The sequence below is a fragment of the Pseudophryne corroboree genome, chromosome 3 (assembly GCF_028390025.1).
Source record: "Pseudophryne corroboree isolate aPseCor3 chromosome 3, aPseCor3.hap2, whole genome shotgun sequence".
NCBI classification, from domain to species: Eukaryota; Metazoa; Chordata; class Amphibia; order Anura; family Myobatrachidae; genus Pseudophryne; species Pseudophryne corroboree.
The window spans coordinates 686,705,907-686,726,359 of NC_086446.1; the positions used below are offsets into that span (position 1 = coordinate 686,705,907).

Here is a 20,453-nt window from a genome sequence, read left to right on the forward strand (position 1 = left end):
GTTCTGCAGGAGTCTCTGCACTCCCTCCCATTCTGGGAGCTTTGGTACATCCCCATGGTACTAATGTGGACCCCAGCATCCTATAGGACGTAAGAGAAAATAGGATTTTGGTTACCTGCCGGTAAATCTTTCTCGTAGTCCGTAGAGGATGCTGGGTGCCCGCCCAGCACTTAGTTTTCCTGCTATCGTTTGTTTGGTTCAGTACAACTTCATTTTAGTTGAGTACTGCATTGTTACTTGGTAAGTAATGTTTCAGCTTTTGCTGCCTTTCAAGCTAGTTAGCTTGATGTGCCTTGTATGTGTGAGCTGTTGTGACTCTTGCCACTATCTGTGTAAAATCCTTATCTCAAAGATGTCCGTCTCCTCGGCCAGTTTCTAAACTGAGTCTGGTAGGAGGGGTATAGAGGGAGGAGCCAGCCCACACTCAAACTCTTAAAGTGCCATTGGCTCCTGGTGGACCGTCTATTCCCCATGGTACTAATGTGGACCTCAGCATCCTCTACAGACTACAAGAAAAGGATTTACCAGTAGGTAATCAAATTTTTTTTTTTTTCCTCTTGCAGCCTCCTGAGGCGCAAGGGGGGAAAAAATGTGTTAAGTTTTAACAGTTTGGATTCCCAAAGCAGGTAGTTTAGATGACTAAACCTGGGCCGGTATGGGCATTACATGCACAATGTGTGGGATGCCGGCATACCATACCCAACTTGTTACAGTGGATAAGATGTTTCAGTATCTTGCTTTAGTTCTCATTTCTCTATAGATACAGATGTAGCAAACCTTTTTTTTTTTTTTTTTTTTAGAGTAGAAAAGTTGCCCGTAGTAACCAACCAACTTGTAGCTATCATTTTTCTAGCAGTCTAGTTTATAAAATGATAGAAGTGTATTGACTGCTATTGGAAACGTCTCCATATTATCATACCTCCAACCATTGTGATTTTGGTGACAGTCCTGCTGTTGGGCAATGTCCAGCCAACCCACTTGTGGGCAGCAATGTCCTAGGGTGGGGGAAGGTTTGGAGGCTCCCCTCACCAACTGCTCTGCTTAGAATAAGCTGTGAAGAAATGCCATGCACACATGGTCTTTTCACAGTGAAGGAGGACTGAAGGCATAACCAGTGTCTTCCAGAGTACTGGGCAAGGATATCAATGTGGCATTTGCCATGAGCCCATGCCCTCTAATTTCTGCCGTAGGTTCTGTAGCAAAGTTTCTGCTCTGACCCACTAAAGCTGAGGCATTCTTCTCTCTATCGAAGGTTTGATACATGGGTGCCATGGGACTTACACCTGTCTGCTTATTAAAGTAGAAATGTAATCATGAGTATACAAGTGTGGCACTCTGCTTATTAACCACCTAATAAACTCTTGTCACAGTGAACAACGGTAAATATCTTTTTATATATTGCTTAGGTTATGTGAATGAGCTTTAACATGGAAACAATTTATTTTTTGTTTAATGGTTCTGATGGTTACAGGCATACAAATCTAAGGCCTAGGTGCATTATTGCTTGAAAAGTGATAAATTACCAGCCAATCAGCTCCTAACTAGAATTTTTCAAACTGAACCTGTGACATGGCAATTAGGAGCTGATTGGCTGTTACTTTATCTCCACTTTATCAATCAGCTCCTAACTGCCATGTCACAGGCTGTGTTTGAAAAAATAAGATTTTAAACCTACCGGTAAATCTTTTTCTCCTAGTCCGTAGAGGATGCTACGGACTTATACCAAAGCTCCAAACCGGGCGGGAGAGTGCGGATGACTCTGCAGCACCGATTGAGCAAATGCAAGGTCCTCATCGGCCAGGGTATCAAACTTGTAGAATTTTTTTGCAGAAGTGTTTGAACCCGACCAAGTAGCTGCTCAGCACAACTGTAATGCCGAGACGCCTCGGGCAGCCGCCCAAGAAGAGCCCACCTACCTAGTGAAATGGGCCTTTACCGAATTCGGTACCGGCAATCCAGCCGTAGAATGAGCCTGCTGAATCGTGTTACAGATCCAGCGAGCAATAGTCTGTTTAGAAGCAGGCGCGCCAATCTTGCTGGCTGCATACAGGACAAACAGAGCCTCTGTTTTCCTAACCCTAGCTGTCCTGGCTACGTAAATTTTAAAGGCCCTGACCACATCCAGGGACTTGAAGTCCTCCAAGTCACCCATAGCCACAGGCACCACAATAGGTTGGTTCATATGAAAAGAAGAGACCACTTTAGGCAGAAATTGAGGACGAGTCCAACTCTGCTCTATCCACATGAAAAATCAAGTAGGGGCTCTTGTGAGACAAGGCCACCAACTCTGATACCCGCCGTGCAGATGCCAAGGCTAATGACAACACAACCACCTTCCAGGTGAGAAATTTTTATTCCACCGTTTGAAGAGGTTCAAACCAGTGTGATTTAAGGAACTGTAACACCACGTTAAGGTCCTATGGTGCCACTGGTGGCACAAAAGGAGGCTGGATGTGCAGCACTCCCTTTACAAAAGTTTGGACTTCTGGGAGAAGCCAATTCCTTTTGAAAAAATAGATAGGGCCAAAATCTGTACTTTAATGGAGCCTAATTGGGATGCGGTCAAGATGCCGCCGGCCGGAATTCCGGCGGTCGAAATCCCAACGCCGGAATCCCGACCGCCACAATCCCAACATATTCTCCCTCTGTGGGTGTCCACGACACCCATAGAGGGAGAATATAATAGTGTGCTGAGCGTAGCGAGGCAGCGTGGCAAGCGAAGCGAGTCCGCAAGGGGCTGCGTTCCGCTTGCCACCCCTGTCGGGATTGTGTGGTTGGGATTCCGGCGTCGGCATTTCAACCTCCGGGATTCCGGCCGGCGGCATTTAGTACTGATCCCACCTAATTTTAGGCCCATATCCACTCCCGTCTGTAGGAAGTGGAGAAAACGGCCCAGATGGAAATCTTCCATAGGAGCATTCTTGGTTTCACACAAAGATACATACTTCCTCCAGATATGGTGATAATGCTTCGCCGTTACTTCCTTCCTAGGTCTCTCTGCTAGGATTCGGTGTTCAACCGCCATGCCGTCAAATGCAACCGCAGTAAGTCTTGGAACATGCAAGGCCCCTGCTGTAACAGGTCTTCCCTGAGAGGAAGAGGCCACGGATCTTCTGTGAGCCTTTCCTGAAGATCCGAATACCAGGCCCTTCGAGGCAAATCTGGAACCACGAGTATTGTTTGTACTCTGTTTCGTCTTATGATTCTCAACACTTTTGAGATGAGAGGTAGAGGAGGGAACACATAGACCGACTGAAACACCCATGGTGTCACTAGGGCATCTACCGCTACTGCCTGAGGGTCCCTTGACCTGGCACAAATCCTCCAAAGCTTTTTGTTGAGGCGTGATGCCATCATGTCTATTTGAGGAAGTCCCCAAAGACTTGCTATCTCTGCAAAGACCTCTTGATGAAGTTTCCACTCTCCTGGATGGAGATCGTGTCTGCCGAGGAAGTCTGCTTCCCAGTTGTCCACTCCCGGTATGAAGACTGCTGACGGAACACTTACGTGATTTTCTGCCCATCGCAGAATTCTGGTGGCTTCTGCCATTGCCACTCTGCTCCTTGTCCTGCCTTGGCGGTTTACATGAGCCACTGCTGTGACATTGTCTGATTGAATCAGAACCGGTAGGTCGCGAAGATAGGCCGTTGTATATGGCCCTCAATTCCAGTACGTTGATGTGTAGACAAGCCTCCTAGCTTGACCATATCCCCCGAAAATGTCTTCCTTTTGTGACTGCTCCCCATCCTCTGAGGCTCGCGTCCGTGGTCACCAGAACCCAGTCTTGAATGCCGAACCTGCGACCCTCTAGATGGTGAGCACTCTGCAGCCACCACAGGAGAGACACGCTGGCCCTGGGGGACAGGCTTTTCTTTTGATGAAGGTGTAGATGGGACCCCAACCATTTGTCAAAGGTCCCACTGAAACGTCCTCACATGGAACCTGCCGAAGGGGATGGCCTCGTAGGCTGCCACCATTTTTCCCAGAACTCGAGTGCATTGATGAACAGACATTCTTTGGTTTTAGCAGGTCCCTGACCATGTTCTGGATGTCCTGGGCTTTTTCTATTGGTAGAAAAATCCTCTTCTGTTCTGTGTCCAGAATCATGCCTAGGAATGATAGTCGAGTCGTTGGAAGCAACTGAGACTTTGGCAGATTGAGAATCCAACCGTGTTGATGTAACACTCTCGGGGAGAGTGACACGCTTTTCAGTAATTCATCCCTTGATCTCGCCTTTATCAGGAGATCGTCCAAGTACGGGATAATTGTGACACCCTGCTTGCGCAGGAGCACCATCATTTCCGCCATTACCTTGGTGAACATCATCGGAGCCGTGGATTGCCCAAATGGCAACGTCTGAAACTGGTAATGACAGTTCTGTACCGCGAAACGCAGGTATTCTTGATGAAGAGGAAATATGGGGACATTAAGGTAGGCATCCTTCACGTCCAGCGACACCATAAAATCCCCTGCTTCCAGACTGGATATTAGTCTGGAGTGATTCCATCTTGAATTTGAACTTTTTCAAGTATAGGTTTAGGGACTTTAGATTTAAAATTGGTCTGACCGAACCATCTGGCTTCAGGACCACAAACAGTGTTGAATAGTACCCTTTTCTCTGTTGGCCTAGGGGAACCTTGACAATCACTTGCTGTTGACACAGCTTTTGAATTGCATCTAATACCACTCCCCTCTCCAGGGAAGAGGTTGGCAAGGCCGACTTGAGAAATCGGCGAGGGGGCACCTCTTTGATCTCCAGTTTGTAACCTTGGGATACAATTTCCAACGCCCAAGGATCCACGCCTGATAGGACCCAGACCTGGCTGAAGAGTCGAAGACGTGCCCCCACCGGTGCGGACTCCCTCCGTGGAGCCCCAGCGTCATGCGGTGGATTTAGCAGAAGCCGGGGAGGACTTCTGCTCCTGGGAACTAGCCAAAGCAGGTGTTCTTAACTCTACCCTTACCTCTGGCGAGGAAAGAGGAGCCCCGACCTCTTCTAGACTTATGCGACTGAAAGGACTGCATCTGATATTGTGGGGTTTTCTTTTGCTGTGGGGGAACAAAAGGCAAAAATGTAGACTTGCCCGCGGTGGCTGTGGAAACCAGGTCTGCGAGACCATCCCCAAACAAAACTTCACCCTTGTAAGGTAAAACCTCCATATGCTTTTTTGAGTCTGCATCACCCGACCATTGGCGGGTCCACAGAGCTCGTTTTGCCGAAACTGCCATGGCATTGGCTCTAGAACCAAGCAGCCCCACGTCTCTGAGCGTCTCTCCTATACAAGACTGCGTCCTTAATGTGACCTAAAGTCAGGACAATGGTATCCTTGTCCAGGGTATCCATGTCAGCCAACAAGATAGCTGTCCATGCTGCAACAGCGCTACAGACCCATGCCGATGTTGTTGTCGGTCTGAGTAAAGCCCCCGGATGTGCATAAATAGACTTTAAGGTAGTCTCCTGTCTACGATCCGCAGGATCCTTAAGGGCCGCGGTGTCTGGAGACTGCAGCGCCACCTTCTTGGACAGACTCGTTAATGCCTTGTCCACCCTGGGCGAGGATTCCTAACGTACCCTGTCCTTTGCTGGGAAAGGATACGCCATAAGGATCCTCTTGGGAATCTGCAGTTTTTTGTCTGGAGTTTCCCAAGCTTTTTCAAATAATTCGTTCAGTTCATGAGATGGAGAAAACGTTACTTCAGGTTTCTTCCCCTTAAACATGTGTACCCTCATGTCAGGAACAGAGGGGTCATCTGTGATATGCAAAACATCTTATTGCCATAATCATATAATGAATACTTTTGCATCATAGTCGACACTGGAGTCAGAATCCGTGTCTGTAACAGTGTCTACTATTTGTGATAAGGGACGCTTTTGAGACCGACGGGCCCTGTGACCCAGTCAAATCTGCGGATTGACTCCCTGCGGTTTCCTTGGACTCGGCTTTGTCCATTCTCTTATGTAATAAGGTCACATTAGCATTTAAAATATTCCACATATCATACCAATCATGAGTCGGTGTTGCCGACAGACACCACAATCATCTGCTCCACCTCCTTGGATGAGCCTTCCGCTTCAGACATGTCAACACACGTGTACCGACACCCGTACACACAAGGATATATCTATAAGGGGACAGTGCCCCAACAAGGCCCTTTGGAGAGGCGGAGTATGCCAGCGCCAACTGACACTGGAAACAATTCCCAGATATAGCGCTTTTATATTCAATCGTGTAATACTTACTGCGCCAAAATGTGCCCCCACCCTCTTTTTCAGCCCTGTATCACCGTTCTGCAGGGGAGAGTCTGGGGAGCCAGCTTCTCCAGCACAGGGAGAAAATGGTGCTGGTTAGTGCTGTGCGACCAAGCTCCGCCCCCTCTAGTGGCGGGCTTCGGTCCCGCTCAAATTCACAATGGCGGGGGATGAACATATCCACTGACTCCGCAGCCCATATGTGTAATAACGTGCCAAAACAAGTATATATTGCTGTCCAGGGTGCGCCCCCCCCCCCCCCCCCTGCGCCCATCAGTGCCTGTCCATGTGGGAGCAATGGCGCGCAGCGTTACCACTGCATGCTTTCCTCAGGGAAGATCTGAAGTCTTCTGCCGCCTTGAAGAGTCTTCTTTTCTTCTACTCACCTGGCTTCTATCTTCCGGCTCTGAGACTAACGGCAGGGGGAGACCTGCGTTCCGATCCCTCTGGAGCTAATGGTGTCCAGTAGCCTAAGAAGCAGAGCCTATCATTTAAATAGGTCTGCTTCTCTCCCCTCAGTCCCACAATGCAGGGAGCCTGTTGCCAGCAGTGCTCCCTGAAAACAAAAAAAAACCTAACCATTCTTTTATCAGAGAAACTCAGTAGAGCTCCCCTGTAGTGCACCCATTCTCCTCTGGGCACAGAATCTAACTAAGGTCTGGAGGAGGGGCATAGAGGGAGGAGCCAGTGCACACCCATACTAAAAGTTCTTTAGAGTGCCCATATCTCCTGCGAAGCCCGTCTATACCCCATGGTCCATACGGAGTCCCCAGCATCCTCTAGGACGTAAGAGAAATTCCAGTTAGTAGCTGGTACTTTTTCACTCCATTTTATCACTTTCCAAGCATTGATACATCTGGCCCTAAATGTCCTCTTGTGGAGTTTTAGCTCCCATTGCTAAAATGCAGGGATGTCTGAAAGTGACTGACTAATGTGCTTGGAAAATAAGCTTTCTCTGTTTACTGCTAGTTTTGACAGTGAAGAATTTTGTGGCTCAAACCCACCCTGGATAATACTGCTACTTCTAGTATCCCAGATAGTCTTGATTTTTCTACAGAACTGCTTCTACAGGGTTTTTATTTCTAGCCGGAAGCTTTAAAAGTCTGCACTGGGTGTACTACGATATACCAGCGCTCAAGATCCTGACCGCCAGAATGCTGGCAGTGGGCCAAGTGCAAAAGAGCCCCTTGTGGGTTTGCTGCACTCGCCATGCTGCGGGCACGGTGGCTATGTGTGCAACGCTATTTATTCTCCCTCCAAGGGTGTTGTAGACACCCCAAGAGGGAGAATAGTTGTTATGCAGAGCGCTGGGATATCGAGTGCCTCCCGTCTGCACTAAGTGGTAGACTTACTAAAGTTTTTAAACAGACAAATGGTGGTGTTGCCCATAGCAACCAATTCACTTCGGTCTGTCTTTCTAGAATGTAATAGAGAAATGATGGGTTACTATGAGCAACACCACCACTTTATCTGTTTTATAGGCTATAGTAAATCGAGCACCCTAGTGTCTGTCTGGGTGTCATGCTACAGTAGCAACCATCTATGTGAAATTAGAGTCATTGTTTAAAAAGACTTGACCCTGCAGTGCTCACACAAGGATCCCTCCTCATCATATAATAGCATATATCAAGCTGTGGTGGATAGATTATTGTTCAGTGTTTTTTTTTTTTTTTTTTTTTAACTGTGAAAACCTGTGGGTATGGGAACTAATCTTGGATCCTTCCGCCCGCCCGCCCCCCCCCCCCCCCCCCCCCCTTCTCCCCTTCCCGAACACAGGAAATGTTTCAGCCAAAGGGCTATAATTGGTAGCACGGTAATGACCATCATGGTATTGGCCCTTTTCATTTTTTTCTTGGTCTGAAAAATGAGCACTGCTAATGGGATCAGTACTAAATGCCACCGGCCGGAATCCCGGCGGTCGAAATACCAACGCCGGAATCCCGACCACACAATCCCGACAGGGGTGGCGAGCGGAACGCAGCCCCTTGTGGGCTCGCTTCGCTCGGCACACTATTATATTCTCCCTTTATGGGTGTCGTGGACACCCACGGAGGGAGAATGTCGGGATTGTGACGGTCTGGATTCCGGCGTCAGTATTTCGACCGCCGGGATTCCGGCCGGCGGCATCTTGACCGCATCCCCTGCTAATAAGGATAATGACTTTTTACTGCAGGTTTACTGTTGCATTTCTGTAATATACCTATTGAATGAAAGCTATCTATCTCAGGCAGTGATGCCCCGGGGCCAGTACCGGAAGGAGTGATCCGACTCTACAGCATGAGATTCTGCCCCTATGCCCAGAGAGCCAGGCTTGTCGTCCTTGCCAGGGGAATCAAGTAAGCAATAAACTACACACAGTATCACATTGATTTTATGTATAGTCTGATTCAGTGCTTTTCAAACCTACCCCAGACTACTGTACATCCAGCACATCGTTTAACTCCCTATTTCTAAATAAATTCTAATGTCCTCTTTACAGCAACCTCGAGAAATCACTGCAGGCTGCGCCTCGTAGGAGAGGTTTGGCAGATGTGGTGGTGTCCATCCTGCTACCTTCCCCCTCCCTACCATTTTTACATTGCTCTCGGCTAACTCTAATCATTAGTCTAATGCAGTGTTTCCCAACCACGGTCCTCAAGGCACACTAACAGTCCTGGTTTTAGTGATATCCAGGCTTGAACACAGGTGACTTAATTAGTACCTCAGTTATTTTGATTTAACCATCTGTGCTGAAGCCTGGATATCACTAAAACCTGCACTGTTGGTGTGCCTTGAGGACCGTGGTTGGGAATGCCTGGTCTAATGCCTTGAGGACTGTTGGGTCATGGGTTAAGATTACCTCCAAGTCACAACGTCTAAGCCTAACCTCAAAGTATACAGCTAGAGCAATTACTGTTCTATATCTGCAGCCATATGTCTGAACATTCTTTTATTGTTAATGACCTGAAGCCATATATAATGGGTTGTCCTGTTTGGACTTGGAGCTCGTGTTAGATGACTGTACCAATAAATATTTTCAATTGCTGGTCCTTTTATTTCTAGCATATGAATACTTATTTAATCCTGTGTCATGTATAGCAAACCGTTCCGTTGAACTACCGCTACCTGTACCTATGAGCCTGCTGTTTGTGCAGATTCAGTATGACTTGCCCGTGGATGGGATGCTGGCTGTCAGTATCCCAAAGCAGCATCCCATCAGCCAGAATTCTGGCAGCAAGGCAAGTGCAGAGTCCCCTTGCAGGCTCACTGCCCGCCACAGGATCTGTTGCCACTCTATGGATGTCATGGATGCCTACAAGTGGAAATAGGCCTGTTGCACCTGGATTCCAGCGTCTGTATCTTGTCAGCCGACAAATTAAAAGCATCCTGTTTATGCATAGGCTGCAACTCATGCATAGTGATGCATCCAATGAGCTTTATTGGACTCCAACACAGTCAACTCTCAAAATCTGATACCTTTTGGGGCAAGTGTATTACACCTAAAGAGGACAAGTTGCCCATACCAACTCGTCTGCTTTATATATCATTTTAAATGCAAGCTAGGAGGTGTATGTGTCACTTTTCCACGGTTTCGAAAGTTTGACCCATTCCAGCATTGGGGGTGAGAAGGGGGTTATTCATGTTTGTTAGCAAACCAAAAAGCACACTAATGGGCAAAACCAAGTTGCACTGTAGGTGGAGCACATCTAACATGAGTTAGATTTGGGTGGGTTATATTGTTTCTACGCAGGGTAAATACTGGCTGCTTTATTTCTATGTTGCAAGTTAGATTTCAGTTTGAGCACACCCCACCCAAATCTAGCTCTTTGCGCTGCAGGTGGGGCAGATGTAACGTGTGTAATAGTTTTGCCCAACTGCTAATTTTCTTGGTTTGCTAACGAACTTGAATTCTCTTGGTCCACTAAACTTTAGAAATTTTATATCTACTGATAAATCTCAGTAATATAAGAAAATATGGTCAATAATTGCTCCCCACTCTGAACCATCTCTTGGCTAACAGTACTAGCCTTTGTATTTCGGTATCTGAGTGCTGCAGTGTTTTGCTTTGTATGTGTACACTTGATTTAAAAAAATAAAAAAAATAAAAAAATAATAATTTGCAATTACTGTATATTATGACATTCTGGTGTTCACAAGCTCCTACCGTTCTGATATTTGTTTAGGCATGAAGTTATAAACATAAATCTAAAGAACAAGCCTGACTGGTTTTTCGAGAAAAGCCCTCTGGGTCTGGTACCTTCTGTTGAAACTTCTGATGGCAAAATAGTATATGAATCGCCCATCGTGTGTGACTACCTGGATGAAGCCTTTCCTGGCACTAAGCTGACTCCCGCAGATCCTTACATAAAGGCACAAGAGAAGATTCTACTGGAGCATTTCTCCAAGGTAGGAGTGACTGGGAGATTTTTCTCCCCTGGGGAGGGCAGATATTGGGTTGTAGTGCTTCCTACCTCATTGCCAGCTGCAGGTTACCATGAGGAGACATTGTTAATCACTCACTGAACCTTTCGTGGGCTCCTGAGCTTACTGTATGGTAGTGGGATCTGTTGTCTGTAATTCCTGTCGTCCAGAGATCTGACCTCAAAAGTCAGTAGCGTCTGCATTTCTGTGATTTGTTGTATACACATGATGGCAAGTGCTTCGTGTAAACAGAGTTCTCCTAATCTCCCACTAAAATCCCTTTACACTGTGGCACCAACTCTGTTTATTCCTGGGTCAGTGCCGTTCATACTGCACATAGGTTCATTGCTGGTGTTTGGAGATGAAATCGGTCTATCCCATGCTGTAAACAGATCCTGGGTTACCTGCCTACAATGCAGCCCGCCCACTATGGTCCTTGTAGCTAGCTACCTGGGAAATTGGCAGGTCACTGGACCCAGGTGTGTGTGTGTGGGGTTTTTGTTTTAATTTTATTTTCGGGGTAACTTTCTACTGAAGCCTAGGCTGATGAGCAATAAATCACTCACTCACTGTGGGTAAGGTGAGGATATTTGTGTTAGATTCTAAGCATTCTGGGTACTTAATCATATAGTCTAACACCCCCATAACAAGACAAATGTTATGTTTGGGCAAGATCAGGCTTTTTGATAACACTGACCTGTTCTGTGCTAGCCTTGTATACTGTCCTGAAGCATGCACCTAATGCTCACACTTAAACTTGGACATGCCACTGTACCTGTCTTGCTCACACACTGAGGCTCATTAATAAAACATTGCAGGGTGTCTACATCTATAGTAAGGTGGACAAAGTATAAAAAAATATATTGTTTAGTAAACCTAAAAGCCACTTCTATGGTGTAAACTTAAAAGCAAGCAGGAGTACATGTATACAGTGCAGAGATTATCACAAAATATAGAAAGTGTAGATGATGGATGTATCTATTAATATGGCAGTCGGGTACAAACAAAGGGGAGCTAGTTTCTTATATACAATAAAAAAAAAAAAACAATGTTAAAAGGAAACCTAGGGGTAGATGTCCACTGCTCCACTCTTTAGAAGTCATCATACAGTACAAGTGGAGTTGCACCATTATCTTAGCAGAGATGCTGTAGGAGAGTTTAAAACTTGCGCCCAGGGGTGTATCTACCTATTGGCCAGGATGGCACTCGCCAGGGGCACCAGGCAAGGAGGGGGTGCCGCCTGGCTGTGCCACCTGCGGCCAAAGGGTAGAAAAGCAGTACTGTCAGACTGCACCTGGTGAGTGTGTTACTGCTGGAGTGGTGCCAGTATCTGGCAGCACTGCACTTGTAATCAGACTCAAAATAAACTACACCTCCCAGCAGCCCTTGTTTCTGGGAGCTCCCAGTAGCAAGGGCTGCTGGGAACTGTAGATTATTTTGAGTTTGATTACAAGTGCAGTGCTGCTCGACACTAGTCTGATCACTAGTGCAGTACGGTGCTGAAGGACACCGGCGCCACACCAGCAGTAACACACTCACCAGGTACACATCAATTGTTATATAGCACAGTGCTATAGATCTATTTGTTGCTGAAGATAATAAAATAGTGTCAGTGTTTGGGAGAAGGGACTGTAGTACCTGGAAAACTACACGATTTTTATGCATGTTAGATGTAAGTCAGTAGTATGCGAAAACTTTAACTAACTTGTGTGTAATAAAGAAAATACATATCTTACCTATTTCAAGGCCAAGTTCAAGGAAATGTATATCAGTTAATTGTATAATTGATCATTTTATCTTGGAAGAGATGGCACCCTGATGTTTGTTTTCTAACAGGAAGCCCTTCTACCATCCAAATAATGGTGTTTGGTTAATGGCTGGGTCCATTTGAGGCTCATCTCACTGCAGCTCATTAGCATTTCATTCGGGATGCAGTCAAGATGTTGGTGTTTGGCATCCCAGCGGTCGGAAAGCTGACACCAGCATCCCGAAACTGCTCAGAATTCTGTTGCTGGCATCCCAACATAGATAGCGATGCAGAATGCCAAAATCCGGATCGAGTTGGTGCCAAAGTCTCCACTGGCAAGCCACGTGGGAAGGTTAGGGTTAGGCTTCAGGGAGGGAGATTAGGAAGGGTGGGTTAGGGTTAGGCACCACTGAAGAGGCTCTTGGGGGGGGGGGGGGGGGGGTGTAGGTTAAGGTTAGGCTGAGGGAAAGGTGGGTAAGGGTTAGGGGGAGGGACAGTGTAACGTGAATACGAGACACTACTGTGCAGTGTAATGTGAATGAGGGACACTTCTGTGTGGCATAATTTGTATTGGAAGTACTATTGTGTCCACACCCTTCCCCCACAAGACCATGCCCCATTTCCAATACTCACACCTTATTCCAAATGTGTGTAGGGGGGGGGGGGCGCCAGCCTACTTTGCCAGGGGCACTTGGACCCCTAGGTACACCCCTGCTTGCGCCCATCAGCCGGGTGAGACCTTTCTTCATACAGCCTCCTGGCGTACGAGAAATGTGTGTGTGAAGTCTGGTTTGAGCGCCCTAACCACTGCTTTAGACAGGTTTAGCCACTCTGAGTAGTTAAACCTCGTGCTTTTGGGCTCGTCAATACCAATGAGCTCCTGAGTGAAGCAACATGTTGGGTGCCCATTCATGCAGATGGGCAGCACAAACAATTGAATTGCCCCATGTAATTATCAAAGCTCTGGGGGGAAAATTCCACACTGAAATATTGTGCAAATTTGCACATCCTCCAACTTAGGCATTACACCAAACAGTACATATTTAACCCCATCAATGCAATTTACTTGCTGTGGTGGGATGGGAATATTCTACATTTTCATGGAACGATTATGATCATTATCTCAGAGGAATAACTGGTTATTAAAGAAAGGTCATTCCTAAGTCAGGCATTCCCAACCACGGTCCTCAAGGCACACCAACCGTGCAGGTTTTAGTGATATCCAGGCTGCACCACAGATGGTTAGCTCAAAATAACTGAGCTACTAATTAAGTCACCTGTGCTGAAGCCTGACTATCACTAAAACATGCACTGTTAGTGTGACTTGGGGACCGTGGTTGGGAATGCCTGCTCTAAGCGGATTCATCAGTCTAAAGGACCCCTACACCAGCAACAGATTGTTGCAATTCGGCAATCCCCAGATGTCTGGGTTGTTTGGTGAAATACAACAGGTTTTTCAGATTATCCAATAACTATCAAAATATATGATGGTGACTTTGAGTATTTTATCAATCCTTCATATCGCGGATAGTCTGCATGGTCCAATCTGATCAGTAAATCTGTTGGGTATATGTAGGCGTTAAGTGATGTCTGTGATCAACTAACTAGAAACTACAAAACCCGATCAGTTAACAAATCTTACCAGTGGTAGATTTTACATAATTATGGAATCCCACCCCTGCCTGTAAAATCTGCCACTTAAGTGAGCTCAGCTAAGTGTGATAGCACTGGATCAGTGACCTCCTATTGGAACTCCTACCTGCCAGTCGCCCATAGGACAGGCAGTACCATTGGGCTGCAATCAGCAGAGGTGGGTTTTTCTAGGCACCAACCCCTTACCTGGTTGTCGGACCAATCTGGCTACTGAGCCACACTCCATAGAAGCTGTGTATGTATGCAGCAAAACACCCCCCCCCCCCTCTCTCCTTTGGGCTTACAGTAGTTGAGGAGTTTATCACTACCTGTTAACAAACACCATATTTAACATGTTCATCAGCCTTAACGTTGAAACCTTCTGGCACTAAAGGCTCCCATTCTTCTGCAATTGTCACAATATCCTGATTCCTACCCCCCTAATCCACATAATGCCACCATGTACTTGGGAAGCAGCGTTGAGCAGACAAAACCTCAGGAGGTATGCAATCAATTTGCCAGCTGTCAGGATACAGATGCTGGAATCCCAATAGTGAACATTGCTGATGGATGGAATCCCGGTGCATAAGGGCTATTCCCACTTGTGGGTGTCCACAACACCCATAGAGAGAATAGAACCTGGAGCGAGCCACTGTACCCACAAGGGGACTTGGTACTCGCCCTGCTGCCAGCATTCTGGCAGGTAGGATGCCACTGTCAGGATCTTGACAGCCAGCATCCCGCCCGTTGGTAAATAGTATGTAACCACCCTCAGGAGTATAGCCTGTGAGGCTGCTGCTACTGATATCCACAGGTCAGAGGAGCATCTAATGGACTTCTCCAATCAGAGCTCAGTACATGCTCTGCTCAGCACAATCTTTTTCCTTCCTTCCGGAGGGCGTGGCTACGCGGTAAATGGAGTTGTCGCTCCGTGCAGGCTCTCCAACATACACATCTGGACCATACATCCTGAGGTACCCCTCACTTGCACATATGTGCGGGAAGGTACCAGGACTCCTGAGGGACTAACTTCGCCATCTGAGCTGTGGTGTGTGTATACACAGTTAATTTTTATTTTTTTCCCTCCTGCCTCTGGAGAATCCAATATGATGTGACTTCTGGTCCTGGCTCTGATGCCTGTCCCTGTGTACAGTTGTGACCTTCCTGTGGTGCTGTCCCTGCTGCTGAATCTCCGGGTAGCTGTCTGTCTGCACCCTGGGGCATGGTTTCGTGCTGGAGTGAGGAGCCAATCACCTTTGCAGAGTGGGTTGGTGAGTCATACCCCCTTTGGTTGAAGTACCTGGAGAGACCTGCGTGACTCTGCTGAAGTGAGTCACTTACTGCATATGGTCACGAGTGGTGGGCAGCCATCTTATCAGTGACTCTATACCCGGCTCTGAATTAGCCCTGCCTGCAGGGCTGTATATGTACTTCCAGTGCCGTAACTAGGCATTTTAGCGCTATGTGCAAGAAACTGCATCGGTGCCCCCCCCCACACACATACATAGCAGGGACAGTGGAAAAAAAATGCAGAGTCCCCTTTTTACACGTTACAGCAAGATAGACCCCCTTTTTTTTACACATTACGGCAGCACAGTTCCCGTTTTGCACATTACGACAGTCACCCTTTTTCACACATACAGCAACAGAGCCCTCCTTTTTTTACACATGGCAGCAGAGTTCCTTTTTTTTTTTTTTACACATTACGGCAGGAAGTCCCCCTTTTTTACACATTACGCAGTCGCCCCTTTTTACGCTTTACAGCAAGCAGTCCCCCTTTTTTATGCATTACTGCAGGCAGTCCCCCTTTTTACACATTATGGGTGGGGAGAGAAAGGAATGAGAGAGTTAGTTAGTTATACTCACCACCTGTGCCGGTGCCTCTCCTCTCCACACGTCTTCCGTCGTCCTGCGCTGCGCTCTTGGCAGGGCATTGTGAATGGGCTGGGGGTGGGCTGGGAGAGACGTCATCGCTCCCAGCACACAGGTCACCGGGGGTAGCAGAGGGAGAGCTGTAGTGCTGCCCGGCTACCGTGTGTGTGTGTGTGTGTGTGTGTGTGTGTGGTAGCCGGGCAATGCAGCTGAGCTGGGGGCCGGCCGGTGACGGGCAGGGAGACGCCGCCAGGACACCTCAGTGCGGCATTGATGGGAGCGGCCCGGCAGGTGTTGCTAGTGGTCCTGCGCCTCCAGCGCATCTGCGCTGTGTGCAAGGCACACCTAGTTACGGCGCTGACTTCTACACTACTTTCAGCTTTCTCATTTGATCTCCTATAATCTCCTTCTCAGCAGATATAACCTTAATTTACCTTTATTGAGCATCTTCTATTTACTGTCCCTGTGTCGTATCTCCTCTAAGACTTTTTAGTCTCCGTTTTCGCACAATTTACTGGCTAAGACCCGGCTGTTACACTCCTGTGTCGGAAGACCTTTATTGGAAGTGCATACCCTTGTCCTGTTACTAGTTTAGATTTTTTTTTTTATTTTTTTTTTTATATTGTGATATATTATGGTTAAGTCGAAACCCGCACCTCCAGATAGACAGGAGCTCATCGGAGAGACTAAGCTCTATGGATGATCACCTGTCTGATCTTAAAGACAAATGCTGGATATGGAGGGGAGACTTCAGAGGAACAATAATCGTTTGGTAGGCCTACCTGAGAGAGGGAGGCACTGATCTGGAGAAATGGCTAACAAAAATCCTTTGGTGCTGATTCTTTTACACCCTTTACTATTGAACAGGCTCACAGGATTCATTTCTGGCCTCTTCCTCTAGGTGTACCACCGCATACCGTAATAGCAAAATGTCTCCACTGCCATGACCAGGATGCTGTACTGTACCTGGTGCGCACTAAAGGCCCTTTGTTATGGAATGGATCCAAAATCTCAGCATTTCCAGACTTTGCACTGGAGGTGCAGAAGGACCGTGCACAATTTATCCTGATCAAGAGACATCTTAGAGAAATCGACTTACCATACGCAGTGCTTTCCCTCTAGACTTTGGGTGGTGGCTGAGGGAGACACAAAATTCTTTGCCACATCTTGTAAAGCTGGGCTCTGGCTAGAAGGGCCCTTGCAGCTGATCCTTAACAAAAGCTCTTATTTGTTTCCTCTTGATAGCTTAACTGTTGTGCTATGGTACTCTGGTTCCATAATGGTGATGGCGCTACTTGACTTCTCCCAAGTGACATTATCCTGAGAGGCTTGGGGTGGTGTCTCCTCACTGTACTTGCTTGATGGTGGGTGACCTGCACCTTGTCTTTTAGTCATATCTATTGCCTCTGTTTTCCTTTTTAATTTGTTTGGGGAAAAACTTTTCTGGGATTAGGTATGCCACAGTTTGGTCAGGTATACGCGGTGGGTGGGATACTAGGTGGGTCTTTCTTTCCTATGCTATGTTGACATATGGCCTCTACCCAATTCAGGGCCTAATTCAGAGTTGATTGCAGCAGAAAATTTCTTAGCAGTTGGGCAACTGTTTTGGATAGTTAGAATGTCCTCTTTTGCCCCTGTGGCACAACGTGGGTGACTTTGCACTGTTACTGGAGAGTTTGGGCCTGATGGCTGTGCGGAGAGCTTGTTGCCCAAACACACGTCAATATTCTTGCTTTTCCCCCACATATTCATCCTTCTCCAGAATAGACTTAGCCTTAGCTGCCAAATGGTTTTTTTTACCAAAAATCACTCCCCGATAGTTTTGTTTGGATTTGGGTGATACTGGGGGTCATGTATTCTTGAAGTTCAACCCTTTTTGGCTGACTCAATTGGGCACTGGAGCTGAGCTGGAGATGTGGAGGGATTTGTTTGGAGATAAATAAGGGCTCATCTTCCATTCCTATAATTTGGGATGCTTTTAAGGCATGTTTACGTGGTACCCTGATTAAATCTGTGTCCCTAAAATCAAACCCTAAATGCCGGGAGCAGGGATTGAAGGAGTCTTGTAGAACACGAACTTCAGTATCCCACTGATCGTCTTGGTGCTACTAGGGAGAGGTAGTTGCATACTCTGGCTGAGCAGCACGACTGCCTAACCAAGCTAAATATCAGTTGCTCTATACCCAACACTCTTATTATGCGACGGGAGTCGGACCTGGCAGCTTTATGGCTAAATTGGCGGGTACTGACGGGGCCTATACTACAGTGACTGCTATTTGTACTCTTGACTATGTAACCACACCAAAACCCCTGAAATTGTGGAGGACTTTTTAGCATATTATCAGCAGTTATATAGCTCTAGATTAACATACCATGCATCAGACATACTTAAATGGGTGTGGTTCATCAAATCGACAGTATCTAGGTCGATGTTTAGGTCGACCACTATAGGTCAACAGTCACTAGGTCGACAGGGTTTCTAGGTCGACATGTGCTAGGTTGACGGGTCTAAAGGTCGACATGAGGTGTTTTTTTTTTTTTTTTTTTTTTTGGTGTCGTTTTCTTCGTAGAGTGACCGGGATCCCAAATTAGTGCACCGCTTCACTCGCCATGCTTGGTGCCTTCGCTTCGCTCGGCACACTTTACCATTCCAATCGTAGTCCACGTGGATCGTTAAGTATGAAAAAAATCAAAAAATGTGAAACTCATGTCTATCTTTAGACCTGTCGACCTAGCACATGTCGACCTAGAAACCCTGTCGACCTTCCATCCATGTCGACCTATAGTGGTCGACCTAAACATTGTCGACCTAGATACTGTCTATCTTCAGACTGGATCCCACTTAAATACCTGAATGAGATCTCAATGCTTGTATTCTCTCCTGATGCAGTTAAAATCTGCTATTAAATCATTCCCGGGGGGGGGGGGACACCTGGACTTGATGGGATTCCCCTAGAACTTTATGAACATGAGAAATATTTTATGGCCCTAAACTTCATCTATTTACTGAATTATTCTAAACTGGGTACCCTGCCTGATTCTATGGCGGAGGACCTGATCATTGTCCTTCTAAAACCAGATAAGGACCCAGAAAAGGTATAATCTTACCACCCAATTTCTGTTAACTGACAAAGATTTTGGCTAAAATCTTGGCAACCAGGTTAAGCTCGGTAATTTTGCAGGTAATAGACGTAGACCAGTTAGGGTTCATGCTGGGCCGGTCCACGCTGCCTAATCTACGGAGGCTCTATACTCCTCTCCAGTCCCCTTGTGAGGACTCCTGCTCCTCAGTTATTGTCTTTGAATGCTGCTAAAGCATTTGATTCGGTGGAGTGGGGGGCACTGGATCTGTTTGGCATTGGGTCCAATTTTAAAAAATGGGTCAAGCTGCTCTACTCTGCTCCCATGGCGTGGGTTTCTGTAAATGGCTGTGTCTGTCTTTCCCCTAAAAAGGGGCTTGAGACAGGTATGTCATCTATCTCCAAACTTTGCACATGCCATAGAGCCGCTGGCTTGTATTAAATCCTCCCTGTGGGTGGCGGGTTTCCTGCTAGGGGACAGGATGGATAAAATTGCTCTATATGCAGATATTCTTATTTATATCTGACTATGCCATATAGTTTGGATATAATTAACACATTTGGGGGATTTCTAGTTTGTCCATTAATTGGGACAAGTCTTGTATACTTTTAGGGGTCTCTGTCCTGCTGCACCGCCTGGGGGACCTGCCGCTTCGATGGGTGGATTCTTTTAAATATTTGGTCACCCATATGCCCTATCGATCCTTATTGCCTTGACCATTCAACCACAACTGGATTATCTGCAATCACGTATTAGGGTGTGGGGGGAAACTACCATTTACTGTCACAAGTAGAATTAATCTTGTTAAAATAGTTGTATTACCTAAATTGCTTTATATTTTACAACATTCCCCTATCTACCTCCCTCAGAAAATAATTTATAAAATTGATGGTCTTTTATCTTCCTTTGTCTAGTCTAATTGTAGAGCTAGAATTAAACTGGATACGGACATGACCTCACAACCCGGGTGGTCCTGCTCTTCCTAAATTTAGGTTGTATTGCATGGCAGCTCAACGGTCTCGCTTGATACCCTGGGTTACTGACGCCAATGGGGATACATTAATATCCCACCTGTTACTTAATACTCACACAGGTCTCGTGCCGCTACAGTTATTGAGCAATATTATGGTCCTTGCACTGCCAATTGTTAAAAAGGACATCATGGTATGGAGACAAGTGCATCACATGATGCAGGGGGTGGGATAGGATCCTGATACAACTCTAACTCACACTCATGGCTTCCATGAATTTGCTTCTCTTCAAATGGGGTCAGTATGGGGTGGCTGGGGTATTCAATCCATTGGCCACCTAATATTTATCGGGTACTGTTCAAATGTTTGAAAAGTACCAACTACGCACGGACTTTAACCTGCCTATGTCTCCTTTTTACCGATTCTCTCCAACTTCAACATGCATGCTCGTCTCATTTTGGTGCTGCGCCGCCTCTCTTCCAGACGTCTCCTGTCCACT

General features: G+C 46.6%; 1 protein-coding gene across 1 annotated transcript in view; it reads left to right on the forward strand.

Annotated features, from left to right (window-relative positions):
- Positions 1 to 20,453, forward strand: part of LOC135056607 (glutathione S-transferase omega-1-like) — a 71,145-nt gene that overhangs the window by 12,642 nt on the left and 38,050 nt on the right. Inside the window, exons 3-4 of the mRNA XM_063962006.1 lie at positions 8,478 to 8,586; positions 10,414 to 10,636. Coding sequence (XP_063818076.1) covers positions 8,478 to 8,586; positions 10,414 to 10,636 — 332 coding nt within the window. The remainder of the gene's footprint in view (positions 1 to 8,477; positions 8,587 to 10,413; positions 10,637 to 20,453) is intronic.